The sequence below is a fragment of the Labrus bergylta genome, chromosome 24 (assembly GCF_963930695.1).
Source record: "Labrus bergylta chromosome 24, fLabBer1.1, whole genome shotgun sequence".
NCBI classification, from domain to species: Eukaryota; Metazoa; Chordata; class Actinopteri; order Labriformes; family Labridae; genus Labrus; species Labrus bergylta.
The window spans coordinates 4960323-4978826 of NC_089218.1; the positions used below are offsets into that span (position 1 = coordinate 4960323).

At 43.2% G+C, this 18504-nt stretch overlaps 1 protein-coding gene across 2 annotated transcripts in view; it reads right to left on the minus strand.

Annotated features, from left to right (window-relative positions):
* Positions 1-18504, minus strand: part of LOC109995103 (interleukin-1 receptor accessory protein-like 1) — a 222692-nt gene that overhangs the window by 103668 nt on the left and 100520 nt on the right. For both annotated transcript variants that reach the window (XM_065951932.1, XM_020648707.3), the window contains exons 4-5: positions 16671-16857; positions 15647-15800 (exon numbers count right to left, since the gene is read on the minus strand). In XM_065951932.1, the coding sequence (XP_065808004.1) occupies positions 15647-15800; positions 16671-16857 (341 nt within the window). The remainder of the gene's footprint in view (positions 1-15646; positions 15801-16670; positions 16858-18504) is intronic.

The window sequence follows — 18504 nt, forward strand, 5'->3', positions numbered from 1 at the left end:
GCTTCCATCCTACCTACAGAGCTACATACTTCAAAAAAGTAATGGAAGTTACCATCTTTGATCGCAGGATTTACACCTTCTAACCATCCCTAAAGCCCGTACCGAAATAAGAAAAAGGGTGTTCAAGTATGCTGCTCCCTCTTCTTGGAATCGGTTGCAAGATACTTTAAATCTTCGGGAGCTGGTTTCCTTGAATGTTTTTAAAGGTCGTCTTAATGATCTGGAGGCAGAAATAGCTGTCTGTAGATGTTTTAGCTAACTCGTATTGCCCTTTTTGATCGCTTTGTTGCTCATGACTTATGACAGATTCTGATGAGCTGGTTCTTTTTGTGATTCCTGTATTTATGTTCATTGTTGTTAAGTGTTTTATGTCTGAAACCCTGTAATTGTGCTACTGCCTGTCTTGGCCAGGACACTCTTGTAAAAGAGATTTTTAATCTCATTGAGACTTTTTCCTGGTTAAATAAAGGTTAAATAAAAAAATAAATAAAATGAAAATATGTTTGGTCATAATAATAATCAAGTTTGTGTTTGAGGATATCTTTAGAGAGTATAGCCAGTTTAAAAGGCAAGAAAATGAACAAAGTGTGAAACTGAACAATGAAATGAACAAAGTGTGAAACCACTGATAGCTCAAGATGTTAGTACAGTTCTCTTAATATGAGCTGTTGTAGAAAAACCCAGGTGCTCACTTAAAATGTTTCTTTACTGTCGGTTCGGCCGTGATAATCTGATGCTAACATTTAAAGCAAACCTGAAAGAAATGTGTGAGAACAAATTTTGACGACTCAATGGACTTAAGACTTGAGAGAGTCAGTTTAAAGGTAGAACCACTTGTAACCTGACTACCTTGTTGACTCTGATGTCATTTACAACATATGGGTGCACATAAAGTCCAGTGTATTTAGGATCTTTTGGCCCAATCCTCACATCTCAGAATAACAGTGGCCCGGTTATTCACCGGAGGAAGATATCAAGGCACATCAGCGGGAAGAAATAACACGTCTGGGGCATTTACATACGCAGCGCTCGGAATAAAGACGCTGAGTGTGCGCTCTCCTCACTGAAAACGGTTGATAAAGATGCTAGGTGGACACGGGGCCTGATGCAGCAGAGACAAAGAAAATGACTTTTTGTTAGGTACAAACAGATCCATTAAGGATAAGAGAAAACGTGTGAGGAGACACAAAAGTCAAACACACTTACAGATGTTACAGCGGGGGGGGGGGCGGTCAGGGCTAATGACAGGTTCTGCCCTGTGTGTGTTGTAAGAGATAGCTCAAGTACAATCTAATTTAGACATGCTCCAGATCTGTCACAGGGGGAGCTGAGATGTATTAAATCCAGCTCTATAAGCCCACAACTCCATGTGAGAGGAATGTGAATTAAGAATATTAGAAGTAGACGAGTGAGTCCTCTCTCTCTCTCTCTCTCTCTCATATCTCCGCATGTGGCAAACACATTTCGCCCACAGATGCAGCTGACCAGCCACCTCTCACCCCCTCACCGACTCGCTCGCCCACAGACATTTCGACATCAAAGTTAATTTCCGGGATAGTTCCGATGATCAAGCGGTTTTGTGAGTGAGGTGTTGGCTCTGCTGACCCGCGTTATGAGGCAGACGGTGACACCTGCAAGGGGCAAATCGGCGCGGTGAGGGCCGGGCGCGTTCACAAAACCTGCCTCGATACCTTCATCACTGGTGAGCATGACAAGCTCACTACCTGAAAGCCGGAGATCACTTTTCACAACACCGCCCGCGCACTCCTTCCAATCCCACATATGTGGTAACGTTCACTCACAAAGAGGGCGTTGTCGACGGCTGTTTCAGCCCGGGTGCTGCATTTTAATTGGCCGATTTAGTTGTCGAGTAGTGCAGGGACCTTTTTTGATTTGGCCACGCTGTCACACGGCAAGCTTTAATTGGCCTGCGGGACAAAACATGAGAGAAACACATTACCCGACGAGCTCATGCATGAGCCGTCGTAATTCATTACGGAGGCATCGCAATCTCGAATGCCATTAAACTCAAAATGCCATTAAACTTTAAAGTAAATGAGGAGCTGATCGTGTAATGGGGGCTCTTAAGCACTCGTCGCCGTGTCCTGTATGTCTTTCGCTCATCGTGTAAATCATTTTGTTTATTATACAGCAGCAGCGGGGGGGGGGGAGAGAGAAGGAGGAGATAGAAAATTCAGAAGAAGAGACGAGTCGCCTCCAATAATGCAAATCAATCAGCAAGCCACAGACGACCTCCAATGGACTGCGACTTGTTGACAGGAAGTGACCTCACCTGTGGAGCACAGAGCATCACAGATCACAAGCTAAAGCCTCATTCTGTATTGTTCTTGTTCCACATGAGGACGGGAAACAGCCCTGTTGCATCACTAATGGGTTATATACAGTATATGAGCTATACAGTGCTGTCACAGAGCTGACATCTAAATGCACAAATCATTCTTTAAGTTATAACTATTATGGCTCACTGCACACCGAGGTGCCAGCTCTTGATCTGGCAGGAAAATGGCTCTGCACAGCCCCCGTCACCCATCCAACCCTGTCATTTGACTCTCGATCTGCCTTTTTTCAAACTCGCCGTCTTTTGTTCGGTTTTGTCTTGAGAAACATTGCGCTCACTCATAAATAAATGAAAAGCATTTCAATGCAGCAAATATGCCTCTCTCTCTCTCTCTCTCTCTCTCTCTCTCTCTCTCTCTCTCTCTCTCTCTCTCTCTCTCTCTCTCTCTCTCTCTCTTGTTTTAAACTTCAACATAAACCCGCTTTAGTGCCATTAAAATAACTTGTCATGACAGTGTAGCCTGGGAGCAGTGCAATCAATTTCCATTACATCAAGGCCCGACTGGGCATCGCCACTAACCTAAGCGGTGGTAAGCAATCTCCCTGGCGGAGGGGTTTGTGTGTGTGTGTGCGTGTGTGTGTGTGTGTGTGTGTGTGCAGCATTAAGCAAGAGTATGCGGCTTTACATTTTCCTCAATAAGTGAGGGACACAAAAAAAAAAAAAAAAATGCATCCAACATTTTTCAGTTGGTTCAGAGAGGCCGTTCGGTCCTCTGAAACCATTTTGGTCACGTTCCAAATCACCAAACAAGCCCCATTTTCAGCGTAGCATCGCGCTAAATGATCACCAGCTGAACAATTCTGCCTCGTCTCCATGCAGCCAGTCCCTCCCCGAAGTGATTTAGAATGCACCTTTTGTAAAAGGCCAATCTGCAACTAATTAACATCAGAGTAATTTATGCCACAAAATTGATTTTTGGCTCACTATAAATTATGCAAGAGTCCCGTCGGCCGTCCCTTCCCTCAGCTCTTATCTCGCTGGCTGAATGCGAGGATTGACGCGTGGCCAGAGTGTCCTTGATGGGGTAGTTCTACCAGCTGTCAGAGATGGGGGGGCGGGGGGGAGTTGGGGTATCTTCAAGGAGAAGCTTGTTCTTGTGGCCTTGAAAGGGAGCCACTCAAAGTTAGCACGACTTCAGGAACAGACTTTTAAACACAGCCTTCAAGTTAAGATTGGACACAAACTCACTTTTCTGCACGCTGTTCTGACAGCGCTCAAGTCTTGCTCTTTAGCTTGCACACCGCCGCGGCGAGGAATTGCATTAACACCGGTTTAGTGTGGATTTTCACAACTCCAAAAGCTGAGGCACTAAGTGAGCGCTAATTAGTCGAGCGAAAGGCATTAATTATGTAACACGTCATCTTAATTAGCAATCCCAGATGTACAGTGTGGCAGAGGGGCACTTGTAAGCACACTTTGCTAATTGATAGGTATTTGACGAGATGTATGACAGCAAGGCGCTGCAGAGGTGACGCTCCATTGGAGGTGGCTAAATCAGCTGAAAAAACACTGAACATCTTTGTCTGGGAATCATCTGGGAGGATTTGTTGATAAGTCTATGATCACTCTCTATATTCATGCAGGTAACATATAAATACATCATAAAATAAGAGTGGAATATGGAAGTACTGCACGGCTGAGACTCAATGCATTTATTTTGATTCCAAACATTTTAAGTTTTAGCCGTCTGGGAATGCAATATTCATCAAAAGCATGGTTACAGATGTCCAATCAAGAGGAGGATGTCAAATAGCTGCCCACTGTTAGTAACTGGGGTTCAGAAGCTCTTAATCCTGCTTTCATGGGGTGGTAGTAATGTGTGTGGTGGGGGATTATTGTCAGGGATACGCTTTCTTTAAAAAAAAGAAAAAAAAAAGGAGAGAAAGCCCAATCAATTGGCTGCATGTGCTGCCAGACCACCTGACCCTTTTTTGCATTTCTGCACCATCTGTTCAAACTGGCATCACATCTGTTGCTCCGTCTCACCTGCTCCATGAAGAGCTCGTCTCTCAGGCATACGGGGTTTTTTTTTTGGTAAATATTCGCTGAAAACAGTTCCTAATGCCGATTTGTGTAAACAGGCGCATTTGATTGCACGTCAACAAAGGAAAACACAAGTGATGCTCAATGAAGACACAAACAATGCAGCTGCCGTTTTTTGCATCAATAAGCAGAATGGATTGTTAAATATTGAAGGAACATCTCTATGAAGAAAGAAAACAGGATGAGCTACACCAAATAATAATGGACCACAAGGTTTTCTTGGTGACTTAAAGACCACATATTATTCTCTTTTCAATAAGTTAATAAATCTCAGAGCTCCTCAAACCATGTGTGTGAAGTTTCTTGTTCTAAATCCACTCTGATCCTGTATTTGATCATGCCTATAAATCCCTCTATTTCAGCCCTGCTCAGAACAGGCTGTTTCTGTGTCTGTTGCTTTAAATATGCAAATGAGCTGTGTCTGACCACGCCCCCTCTCTGGAAGGGCTCGGGTGGCGCTGGCTTTCTCGCTCCATGCCCTATTGTTTACGGTGAGAAGGCAGACTCAGAGGGCAGAACAAACACCTAGCTGTGGGAGTGTCACCCACCTGGGGGAGGGGTTACTGCCCTTTGTGATGTCACGAAGGGAAAATCTCCAAATGGCAAGTTTGAGCACTAGTTTTCTGAAAAGTGGAGCAGGCAAAAGATTGAGAGGATGGTGTTGTACAGTGTGAGCTGACATTCCACCATGACGTCTGTCCACCCCTCGGGGGGTTCATAGAGTTCCTCCATGTTAAAGGGGCATTTTTGTAAAAGTAATATGCTGAGTGATTGGTCTCAAAGCAAAAGCAAACACAACTTTGGCCAGGTACAAAACAACAACAGAAATACCTCAAAGTGCAATGCTGGGTCACAGATGATAAAGCTCTGAGATGTTTGAATATCTCACAATATAACCTTTGTGAGCTTCAGGGAAAGTCACAGCACCCAGCGTCTCAGCAAGTTATCAATACAACAATGACGAGGACGTGAAAGCCGCTGGCATCTGGCTGCTATTCAATTGAAAAAAAAATAAAAAATCACAATGACCATCAAGGCCAAACACTGAATGAATCTAAGTCGAAGTAAAAACAAGATGAAGTCTTTTCAGAACCAAAGATTGAGGCTTTCATTCAATAGCTCTCCAGTTTGTCTGTTATCCAACGAGAATAAGAGATTTCCTCATGTCATTGAAAAAGTTTTATGAAAGCTCAACTTTTATTGATGTCATTTCCATCAGTTATAATCTCTGGAAAAACTTTGTAATTAGCTGTCAAGCATGACTGTAGCTGTTAATAGGGAGCTTTTAAAATGCTTCAGAACGTCTGAGGAACGTGTCTGGAGTTTTTCATTGGACAAACAGTGAAAAATCATGCAGCTGTCATGTAAACTAGAGCCTGACCGATTTATCGGTCAAACGATAATATCGGCCGATATTAGCAGATCCAGTGACGATCAGTATCGGCCAATTTTATCACAGATATACGCCGATGTAACACCAGCAGAGTTTGCTATATGTATTACAACAAGCAATATCAATCTCTGTGCAGTTACTTTCCAGCTGAGTGACCATCTTGTCTTCCTTATACTGAATGTTTTTTCTGAAAGTGTTTCATAACTGCAATTGAGGGATCAACACAATAAATGTGTCTATCTAAATCTATCTCGACAGATCGAATTTAGATCTAAGAAAGATGTCTGCAAATACAACCAATTGGATTCTTTCTCTCCCCCAAAAATCTCACATCGGTCAGACCCTTAATGTAAACGCAAAAAAAAGCATGTCCACAGTGTACTAATCTTTGCATCTTTCTTTTCCCCATTCCAGCTCCTGATTTAGACATCACAACCACGTTAGATGCTCAGACACTTGGCTCTAGAAATACATTTTATCGTCCACTTCCCCCTGCGAGCCCCATGTCCTAAATCTTGTGACAAAACGCCGAGGGAGATAGGCCTTTGTTTGCTTAAAACAGCATTTGTGCCGCCCAGAAAGTGCCACCTCATCAAACAAGGGGGACACTGATCAAAGTCATCTCACCTTGTGGAAAGCCGGCCAAGTCAAACTAAATCCTGGAGCTCTTCCTCAGGCAGTTTGTTCATGGGGAGAGGATGTGCCAGGCTGAGCCAGAACAACAAAACCAGGCACACAGAAAAAGTGTTGCCAATTACCTGTCAGTGTTTCGCAGGAGCGAACAAAAGCACACAAACACTGCAGATGACCTCGGGATAAAGAGGGAAACTTGTAGAGATCGCTTTCCCACAGCTCTGTATCTATGAATATTTTATCTGACGACTCACAGCCAAATCATAATGTTGAAACCTCCTTCTTCATGCAAGTGTAGCCGTCTGACAGCGATACACCCCGTTCAGTGAAATAACAGCCTGTACTTATATAGAGTAACCAAGTAACCAATCCATTCTGAGTGCACGCTGCTCTGCACATGCCTCACGCTCACATATTTCTTCTCCTGCTTCGCCCACTTCCTCCCCCTGCACGCTGTAAGGTCCGCAATCACATCTCCCGTGTGCCACTCCTTTGATGGCGCCAGCAGGTGGGAACCCACCGGGATGCTGAGTGTGCACTACAGTGTACACACACACACACACACACACTGCTGCTGCTGCTGCTGCTGGATTGATCAGAGCTCAGCGGTGAGTCAACTCGCCGGGATGGTAAGGGGTGGCAGGGGAACGCATAACAAACGGAGCTGCTGAAACCACAGGGGCGCTGAGAACGTGGGACTTATGGCAAACAGCTGGACACATGGGATGACTGCACAGTGGAAAAATCTGCAGCAGGGAAGAGGCAAATCACAGAGCAAAAGCATTCTTATTTATTTAGATTCAACAGGAATTTAATCGTCTTGAAAATGTCAAACTGATGGACCGCAAACATTCCTGAAAAGCCTCAGTCATCTGCCGCTGCTGTGATTTGAAGACATCACTCTGGGAACCTCACCTGGTCATTGTTATTGACTTACAATAAAATGTCACACAAAGACAATGTTGATATTGTGATATGACATGGTATCATTTGTCCACCATGGGAAGAGGGCTATTTCAGCCCTCTCTCCAGCTGATGTGCCCTCTGCAAATCAAAGCTGCACGAGAAATAGTCTGATCTAAAAATACAACCGCCTCATCAGGCTAAATCGCAAATAAGAGCTGCGACGGCAAAGAGCGCTAATTCTCCGCCAATAAATGAGCTCCAATTATGTCGTGAGACCGAATTAAATTCTGACATGTGGGATGGTCAGTGGTGGGGGAAATCTTCACTTGAGCGACACGTTTAATGAGTTGAAAGTGGGGGGGGGGGGGGTAATACTCAAACGTTCTTGTTAATAAAGCGGGCCAGTGAGTGAGCCGGTGCGTGACGCTTCTGGGAAAATAATTTGCTCATAACCTCCAGCCCTCCTGCAGCCATTAAGAGAGTAAATTGCTGGTCATGTGACTTTCAGGTCGTTAAGTGGACACAGCTTTAGAGATGCTGTGAAACAGGTTTTTCCGAAAGTGGAAGGTCCCAGGAAAATATGAGGCTTTATTATGTTCGACTACTAATGTTTCTTTGGATTATCCCTTTGTGAATAATCTCTCTTTTCAAACATTTACCTCGTCCTATCTCAGAGGAGCGCAAAGCCCAGCTTGAGACTTTTCCATAATTGGTAGTAAAGGGAAAGCCTCTGGTTGTTCCTTTGACTCCGGATTGATTTGTGGTCGTGACTGGAGTGTGGCAGACGTGGGATGTGACAAATGGCCAGGTCAATGCTAAGGCTGTAAGGGAGGTGCTGGAATAGATGGTCTCCACCCGGGTGGTTGGGTTTCTTTCCCTCCAACACCAACCAGCAAACACAGAATAACATTTCATGGATTATACTCCTCATATTCTCCACAGCCACTTCTGCGGTATTTGATTTGGGGAAAAAAATAAGCAGCAGTAAACTTCAAGGATAAAATCGCTCCAATTGATCAAAATGCCATCTATCATGTTTGAAGAGCTCTTCATTCAGTTTGTGTGTTCTCTAAGAGTACGCAGCTACTTTCCCCCCCCTGTAGGGAATACCACGCTGGTAAACATTCAGCTGAACCTACAGGTCTCACGTCTTTGTACCATGTGCACCTCATCTATCCCGACTAAGCTCGGAAATTCAAATGAATGCAGACTTTTGAGGAGCATTTTGCACTTTTACTCTGCGTATGAAGTGTTGTTAGCAGTCATCCCTTCACATATATGCATATGGGGTTTTGCATTTTCAAGTTTCAAATCAACATTCTGGCATTTACCATTGATTGTTTTCCCTTGGGATGGGGGGCAAAAGCAATATTTGGATGAGAAGTAAGGGGTTATCCAATGCTTAGTTATAAACACTAGCTTGGTAAGCAGGGTGCATTTATACTTTATGGTCACCGAAATCAAGTGGGATCCCAACTTTTTCCTTTGTGTTTTTATAGCAAAGTTCAACACTTGTCACATAGCAACAACAGGTAGCCTAGACCCTTATCATGAACTGCTTTAGTGTCTATTTAACTCTGCTTGGGACCGTCATTTATAAAATGATAATCCTGCTGTACTAAAGAAGACTTGAGACCATTACGTTTATTTTTTGCAGCAGCTGAGGCATTTCCAAATTGGCTTTACTGTTGGTACCAGGACCCTACGTCCACGTCTTCTACAGTCTGTGTGTTGTTCCCAAGCAAGAATACCAACCGCCATGTTCCAGCTGTAACAACCCATTGATCTGCGCAAAGCACCCAATGACAGACAACAAGCAACTGTTTACTGCGGAAACAGATTAAGGATTAGCTAAAATGTAGTAATGGAAATACTATTGTAAAGGCTGAGTAATTAGCACAGCTCCATCACCCACACTGTTAATGGGGGTCTGCCCATTCAATAGGCTATAGTCATATAGTACGTGCTCTACAGCCTGGCAGCTATGCACTCTAAACACAAACATATTGTGTCATTTTAATGGGTCTATCCTTTTCATTTCTGCTTTTCTATGCATCATGAGACATTATCAGAACACCAGACACTCCCGCACCCTTGACCACATCACCCTTCATAATAACCTCCACTGGCTCTCCTTCCCCACAGCGTATCCACTTCAAACTTTTTAATATAACCTACAAAGCCCTCCATAACCTGGCGGACCACACTCACTCCCTACTCCCTACACCCTACACCCTACTCCCCAAACCCTCCCACCTACTCCCACATCCTACACCTTAAACCTTACTCCATACACTCTACTTCCCAAACCCTACCGCCTACTCCCACACCGTACTCCCTAGACCCTACTCCCCAAACCCTGATTTGTTCGGTTGTTACTCTTTGTTAGGCCTCTTTGGGTACTCATCACAAAAATCTACTGTATTTGTAAGATTGTAATGAGGCAACACCACAAATATCAATCAAACAGCTGGAATACAAGTCAAAGTTAACATGCCATGCGATAATAAAGAAGTCCCAGTCCATCAGAGTGGAAAGGCACCAGCGGCCACAGCAGGAGAGGCTGAATTCAAATCGCAGCAGACGCCTCAGAGTAATGACAAGCTCCATTTCTATCAATCAGGATGCTCTCTAATAAAGTGACAAAAAATCAAAGATAATGATATGAATAGAAAAACGAATAAACCTCATCAAGCACCTGCTGATTACACTTTGTGAGAAACTGAAAGAAATGGGGCTCTACGTTCTGAATACACTCGTGTGCGTCATCTTCATTGCCATCGGCACCTTGGCCAGATTAATTATCTTCCATCAATTAAAGGAGTGATTATATCCCAACCTCTTTCATATGTTAATGAATCAACTCTTGGAGAGCTGGAGAGGAAATTGGTAACGGCCACCAAATGGTGCTGGCAGGAGATACACTTTGCAGATTATAGATTTGGAAAAAGCAGTCAGTTCATATTTAGGTACATAAAAATTAGATTCATGAGGAGATGGATGCCATGGCAACATGATTGTGGTATATATGGATATTTCAAGTTGCTGAAGCTCGACTGATGGTGTGCCACAAGCTTTCTTTGTGTCGCTTGTCTAGCACCAAAACAAACGCCACATCCATTCGAACTCAGCAAAACTAAAGTCATTTAGCTGCTCCTGGAGAACAATAGACTCGACTCTAAGATACTAAATCAATACGTTTCAGCCTTCACTGCATTCATCATGATGACTGAATTGCATAAATTATCGGTGAGATGTGCCACGTCGGAAAGCGACAACAACAAAAAAAATCTAATGATTCCGATATTGAAAAGAAAGCAAACTAAGTTTCCCCCTGAAGCCTCTCTGCTCATATTAAAGGGACTCCAAGTTGTGTTGCTGCGTGATGACTTTTTTTTGCCTTTTCAGCACTGCTTTGTTTTGATCATTTCAGTTTATTAGCTTGCTAGCGCAGCACGGTGAGACAGCATGGTAAGCATTATCACCCTTTGGTACAGGGGAGTTTACACACTTCATTAAAAGAGGCGAGTAGAAAGTCGCCCTAAAAAAGTGGCCGGCAAAAGATGCAAAGATCCTCAGGGTCTGAAAAGTAAAGCCAATGAGCGAGTGTCTGAAACATGCAGTTTTTCTCATGGCCAGTAGGGGGTGACCCTACTGTTTGGAATAAGATGGTGAAATTTGCCTACTTTTCAATTGAGTAAATTCATAGTTAACAAAGCAAACATATAATTTATGCTCTCAATTACTAGTTTAAAGTTTTCTCCAGGAAGTTGGTTTCAAGGTCCCCTCTCGATTATAAAACACAATAAAGCTGGGTCAGTTTTAGGGACGTGGTTTTATTGGGATTGATGAGTTGTAACCACTGTCAGAGGCGATTCGTCAGAAGCTGATGACAAATATCTGTGGTAGTTACATTTCAATTTTACGGTCCTCTTTTATGAGCAAAATTGACAATACAGAATTATGGCGCAACCGATATGAATTTTTGCGCCGATGAGATGAGAGAAACTGATGCCGATATATCGGCCGATATCTATCTTATATCTATCTTCGATCTGCAGAGATAAATATACACGTTTATTGTTTTGATCCCTCAAACGTGTAACAGAGCAGGAACTTCAAACTACTAAACCCAGGGCATTATCTTATCAAGACTTTTTTAAAGTGTCTTTAGATGTCTGATCTGATTTGAATTCCTCATGATGATGAAACACAGTGATATCGTTCGAGGCATCTCAAAAGTAATGGCCGTTTTATCGACCCTATTTGTGTCTTTGATGCATTTAGCAAACACCTCGTCTCTGTGGTTTCTCAAGAGTCTGCATGAATTCATGAATGGGCTTTTGCGCTCTACTTGAAATTCAAGTTGTCAACTTGTTCATTTTTTTCTGCATTGTCTACATTTGCAGAGAATAGTCCTCAGCTTACAAATGCACGGCAGTAAACGCATCGAGGTGAAAGTTTCCCATCATTCAAGCACGCTGGTGGTAGAGCTGAGGAAGCAGAAAAAAAAAAAGTTCCTTTACATTTCCAACCAGTCAGTTTCCTCTGCAGGAACACTCAATCGTAAGCAAGACACTGAAATAGAGCGTTGCTACCCTGCAAGAACGTATTGTTCACTTTAGAGGGATTGCTTTTGAATGTGCCAGACTGAAAAGACCTTCAAAGAGAGCGCAGCAATAAGAGCTGCATTAAGAAACAAAGCTGCCAAAGTACCGTGGTACCCAGGGACATGATAAATATATAAGGTTAATGCATCCGTCAGTTAAAGGAGGAAGGCAGACACATTTTGGAAACATATAGTCAAGATTGTTTTCAATCCTTCCCTCACTTCCCCAGCGCCCGCCTGCTGTTTGAAGCTAAGAAAAGCAGGTTAACGGCGTCAGTCCCAGCTCATTAGCTACACTGACAGTCGATTTTACACACCAAAGTTGCTGTTCCCCCGTATATATCCATTTCATCACGGCTCCTTTATCCTGCCGTGTTTAATCGAAGACATCAAACGGTGCACCTTACAGAGGAAGTCATAAAACCCCAAATTTCATTGAAAGCGACTGTCGCTTCCAATCACTCGGCGAGGGAGCTCATTATGATTTTAGCGCTGCTCATTATAATCAAATGGTATCTGACCTTTTGTCCCGTCGCACTGCTGTGAGAGGGCCTGTGGGCTGTTGATAAAGAGGGGAGTGACAAGCGTTTTGATGGTGAATTTGGAATTATCTGTGGGCGGTTGATGATGATATTACATCAAGGCTCATGTATACTTAGTTCAGGTGTTAAAAAAGAAAGAAAGATGGAAAGGTCAGGTCTGAACATCAGATCTCCACGTGGAAACAAAATTAGATTAAAAAAAAAAAACTACAGGAATAGAGTTGCGCTTCTTAAAGGCACAGTACGTAAACGTTCCACCTTAAAATAGAAGTGTCAACGTCTGTCTGAAAGTACAAGAACTTTCAACATGGAGAATGGTCGAATTACTTGAACATTTCCTGAATATTTAAATCCCAAGAAAGAGAGTTTCACTCACAAGAAGTGAGAATTAAAATCAGGACCTTTCCCTCACAATCACTCTGTGACATCACGCAGACTGACAACAGCTTGGAAGTCAAGCCAGTTTGTGAACACGGTTTTTGCACACCATGCAGACACGGAGACACCTCCTGACTTATAGGAAGTGGAGTGTGGTTCATGTGTCTTGAAGCAACAACAAGAGACCAGAATAGAAACAACATCAAAGGAATTGAGGAGCTAGGATCATCAGCACCGCCATCATGGCTGCTGAAGCAAAGAACCCAAAACTCTGAAGGAAAGCAGGACACTCAGAGTAAACACTGGCAGGGCTCTTTAAAGATTAAAAAGCACTCCAGTTAAAATGTACATTACACTTTTTTACCTGGAGGCAAAGTGCAGCTTGTGACTTACAATAGAAGTCAATGTGGGTCAAACTGTTTGTTTGCGCTGTGCATCCTAACATTGATTTTAAGTCTACCATTAACAAACAGCACCACTTTGTAGCCAACTCCTTCATCATGAATTGTTAATCAGAGGGACCGGAGAAGCAAATATATCACTTTGTTTTCTCCACACACACTACTTTGTATTAAGGCCCGACCGATATCTAATTTTTTGGGCCAATGTTGATATTGGGAAGAAAAAAAATCTGATACCGATATATCGGCCGATATCTTTAGAGATATACTTTTATTGCATTGATTCCTCAAATGTAGTTCTCAAACACTTGTGTACATGCTTGTGTAAGTCAATGAAACTCAAATGAAATGCTGTTTGACTGGTAAATAAATCGAGTAACATCGGCGCATATCTGTGTCAAAAGTAGCCCATACAGATTATCACTTGATAATTAGATATCGACGCGATTTCTAAATCGGTCAGACTCTTCTTTGTACTAAATCAGACCATCAAATGAACACATATCCATCCATCTATTCTCGAAAGGTAACATGCATTGCACAAATCCAAGAATTAAAGTGAAACGCTCACAGCTACAGTTACTGAAGCCGAAGAAGAAAGAGGAGGACGAGTATATTTCTTTCCAAAGTATCACAAACGTCGCTTCTACGGCCATCGCCGAATCATCAATCATCTTTAGCCACCTGTTTGGAAACACTGAATGTCTCTAAAGTAGATAGAGAGATTAACACTTTTCCTCCAGGATGGCATTTTGAGGCTGGGGAGAGAATGATTTATGACTTTCGCTCAGGCTATCACTGGAGTCTCTCTCTCTCTCTCTCTCTCTCTCTCTCTCTGTCTTTTAAAGGGCTGTATTGTGTGATCATGTTGCTGTTAACAGGGAACACTCATCTGGCCTTCAAACCCTCAGCGTGTCATGGAAGCTGCACAGAAGCGAAACATCCCCTCCATTCACCCAAAACTTCATTTTACTTTTCTTTCGTGCATCCTTGAACTTGTGAGCCTCTAAAGGAAACCTGGACGAAGCCACATGAGTCACAGAGAGGAGGAGCGGTGGTTCTCAGAAACATTTTCAACTCAAACAGTTGTACAGTAAGTGATGTGTATGATTCCTCTGACTATTCTTCAAGGTCAAAGCTTGGCAGAGGAAACTTCAAACTAAAAATGATTAAAAACACAGAATAAAGCAGTTTATCTTTTAAATCAGAGAGGCTGAGTGCTGATCTTCTGCTAACTAAAGAAAGCTTCTTCCTAGGTAGCCTTAGAAAACGTTTTTTTATGATTTTGCCATATTTGAAAAATGTATTGATGGATGCATATTTGTTTTCTTTTCTTTTGGGTATGAATGTCTTTATTAAACTGTGGTATTGTTAGAAATCCAGCCTAGGGGTGTTAGATAAATAAAAGAATTACAGCCAATAAAAAAAACACTTTTCTGCTTTATTTAAAATCATACTAGTGTCAAAGGTTGGGTCCAAAACTTGCCCCCGCCAAATTCAGGTTGAAATCTCTATTGCAGCATCTCCGCATGTCCCTGACGGGCGACTGTCAATAGCTGTATCGCTGAAATCCATCTGCTTTGTCCCGCCCCATTTGTTTAGCAAAAATTGAAAAAACACCAACAAAGTACAAAAACCTCAAAATGACAAAAAAAAAAAAAATTTAAAGGGTAAAGTAAATGTACGGCTGGTTTCTATGAACATGGTGTCTAGCAAAGTCTCACAGATGGATGGAAAATATTTTTGGCTGAACAGTCGATCTAAAAAGTTACATTTGATCCCCGGTTGGAGGGAAACTTGGTATCAGCCAATCCTGGAGTCGAGGTATCAGAACATGTTTAGTTTAATGAAGCTGTAAAGTCTGGCTTCTCCCTCTCTCTCTCTCTCTCTCTCTCTCTCTCTCCACAGTGCATGCTGTTGTCACCCCCGGCTGTGACAGTGTCAGTGACAAGCAATCTGTCACCCACTTTAGGTTCAGGCTTAAATATTTCAACAGCCCCAAGAAAAAAAGTGCTGAAGAGGCTATGTGTGAATTCCACTACTTAGCAATTAAAGCAGCCTAGGAGTCGCAGAGACGCCGGGGTTATCGAGTTGGACGCGTTGGTAAAAGGTGCACGGATCAGCTTTAAAAGAGCGGATTCTTCCCCCCCCCCCGACAACAACAACAACCTGAAGTCACATGTGCAATCTGTAGAAAACACTCAGCAGACAAAATACACAAAGGCATAAGGAACAATGAGGATATCCTTCTGTGCAAATCCTTGAGCTTTGAAACGCAGTAAATATATATCTGCTGCTGACGTTCATCCTCCTCGTGCTTCTTTCACTGAATGCCCGCGTTTGAAAGCAGCCAAAGCCGTGCAGTCAGAGTTGTTTTCTTACCTGTGACGGACAGCTCAGTCGTCCTCCGCACCACAAAGTTCCCAAACTGTAACTCGCAGGTGTAATTCCCAATGTCATCTTCCCGTACTTCCTTGATGGACAGGGTGTCCCTCCTCCTCTCGATGGTTTGTCTCCACTGCTTTGGCTTGCACTCCTTTTTGTGAGAAGACAGAAAAAGATGTTTGAGCATGGGGTAAACACAATGGGTCGGAGTCAAAAAGGTGGGAAAACACTGGGCCTCATTCACCAAAATATTCAGGATCAAAGGGAAAGCACACAATCCACAACCGCCTGACTTCTAACTGGGATTGAATTAAAGACCATATTTCAACATGCAGGTAGTGATTAAAAAAAGTAAGTATGGGCTCTTAGAAACAGCCGAGGTCTTTCAGATTTTGGGCCACAAGAACACCCGAGGCAAAAGGAAAGTGGGGCACCGTGGGTTTGCTTTTCCGAGCCGCGGTCCAAGACAGGCCTCGCAGAATTCAATCGGCCCCCAACCGACAGAGCGAGAGCCAATAACTGGAGGGTGTGGAGCCCACAGTCATTATCTGCTGTTTTCATTTGATTCAGTGGGAAACCGAAGAGGCGGTGCGGCCACTTAATCCAGGGCGCTTTTTCTTCACCTGTCGGCTCAGTCGGAGGGGGGGGGCCTGTCGGACACTGAAGGTTTAAAAGTGGGCATCGCTACTTCCTCCGGGGTGGAAACAAGAAATGTGTTTGTGTGCCGGATACAGATTGAGTTTTGTCTGTCTTTAAGTTTGAGGAGTCAGAGAGAGGACAGATTTGGAAGCCAATTAGATCGCATGAAAGCTAACCTTAACGAGGTCATTCTTTGTATAAATACAGTATCTTACCGTGAAGTTCTTTTTTCATTTCCATTCAAATGATCTGTTTCGATTGATGTGTGTGATGAGTTTCAGGTGGCAGACAAAAGCCTTTAGACGACATCTTACACATCTTAAGAAATGAAAAGTGAGGGTGTTATTTCTGCAAACAGGAAGTACTCTGAGGCGTATCTGACCTTGTACCACACGATCTCAGGCTCCACTCCCGGCTGGATATAATCCTCAATGCCCTGGCAGGTGATGTCTTTGCTTTTGCTCAGCTCGGCCTTCTCGTAGAACCTCATCTTGGAGTTGTAGCAGAGGTCCGTGTCGTTCTCGGCCACCGTCAGGGACATGGAAACCTTCATGCAGTATGTGGAGTTCCTGCAAGGATAACAAAAGTTAATGAATCAGTGGGTAGATTAAATGAGCTTGTGTCGTTTTTTTGAAGTCCTGCCAGATGCGGCGGAGACGAGCTGCCAGCGCTCCAATCTCCGGCGTCACATAAAAATCAGAGACTGTGCGATCAGAATCTCCACGAGGATCGCTCATTAGATTTCATCTGAAACAATGAATTCAGCAGAGGGCGATAGCAAGAAACGTCGTGGCAAGCAAATAAATCAAAAAAAAAAAAAGGTAATTAAATGCTGAGTCATGATCTGAAATATGTTGCTTCATGGGGACGTAACAGGTAGGGTTACAGAACTCAAAATCGGTCTTGTGAGTGACACACGAGATGATGATTTATCAGTCATATTTATGGTCTTGGTCTTGACTCCCTAAATGTCTTAGTCTCGGAGCGCTCTGGTATCGGTTACTGTGGTCTTGATTACAACCCCAGTAACAGGTGTGTACTGTTTTTACATCTTACTCATTGAAGTATGAACACTAAAAGTACATTATTCTTCTACCTCTTTAAACTATTAGTGAAAAATGTAAAGCCCACGTGAGGAACTTTTAATTTGTGCTGATTTTGGCGTCCCCCTGTGGACAAAAGTAGTACATGTCGCTTTGCTCGTCTTGTCTGTCATTTGTGTAAATCGTGTTTTAGTCTCTTCCTGCCATCTTTGAAGTGATCTGTATCACTTATTGACAATGTTTGCTGTGAATTTTAATCATCTCATCTGACACCTACCCCCCTGCAGCCATTTTAGTTATGAATAATAACAGTATTGAAATAATAAATCTAACTGCTGATGTTCCCTTTTTTGCTGTAGTAAGTCATTTAGAGGCATCAGTGTTAATATCAGCCTGTTTCATAATCGGTGAAAAACTCCTCACAGGAGCTTTAAAATGTGTGTGTGTGTGTGTGGGTGTGTGAATAGCGTACAAGTGTGTGTGAAAGGAGCGGGGACACGGGAGGTAATATGAAACGACACCTCTGAATGTCAACAGCTCTTGAAGATTGATTGAGCCGTTTTGTTTCTCACATGTTAAGCAGATGCAGCGCAAGCTAGCAGAAAACGACTCGCTGCAATTGATGCGCTGTAACCGCCGAGGTCGTCCACGCGAAGAAGAGGATTTATATCACACGGGAGAGCGTGCGTAAAATGTGAGATTACTTGTAACGTTTGGAGACTTCACGCTCGCCTGGACTGGCGGATACTGGTGAATAAACATTTCATTTTACTGCTTTCCAGTCGCACGTCTATTGGGAACGCTCGTCTTGTAAATACCAAACCCAATCGGGGTTGTCATGTGCATAAAGAACCTTGCCGTGATCCGGATCTGATCTACTCCTGCACGGGGCTGTGTTTGCTCCACAGTCACAGGGGAGGAAAGGATACGGCGGCGGACATTTACACCTATCTGTTCCTTTCATTAATGGCGCCGCGATTCTGAGATTGGATCTGCTGCTTGAGTAATTCTTAACAGAACACGGCAATCAATGAGCACATTGATCGGCTGTGAAAGTTGTGCTATTTGAAAGGCTGGGGGAACAGAAGAAGGTCCGCGATGATCAATGAATTCAATAAGAGCACCTTTTCTTTTCGCCCAAACTGGCTAATAAGACTGTCACATTGACAAGTA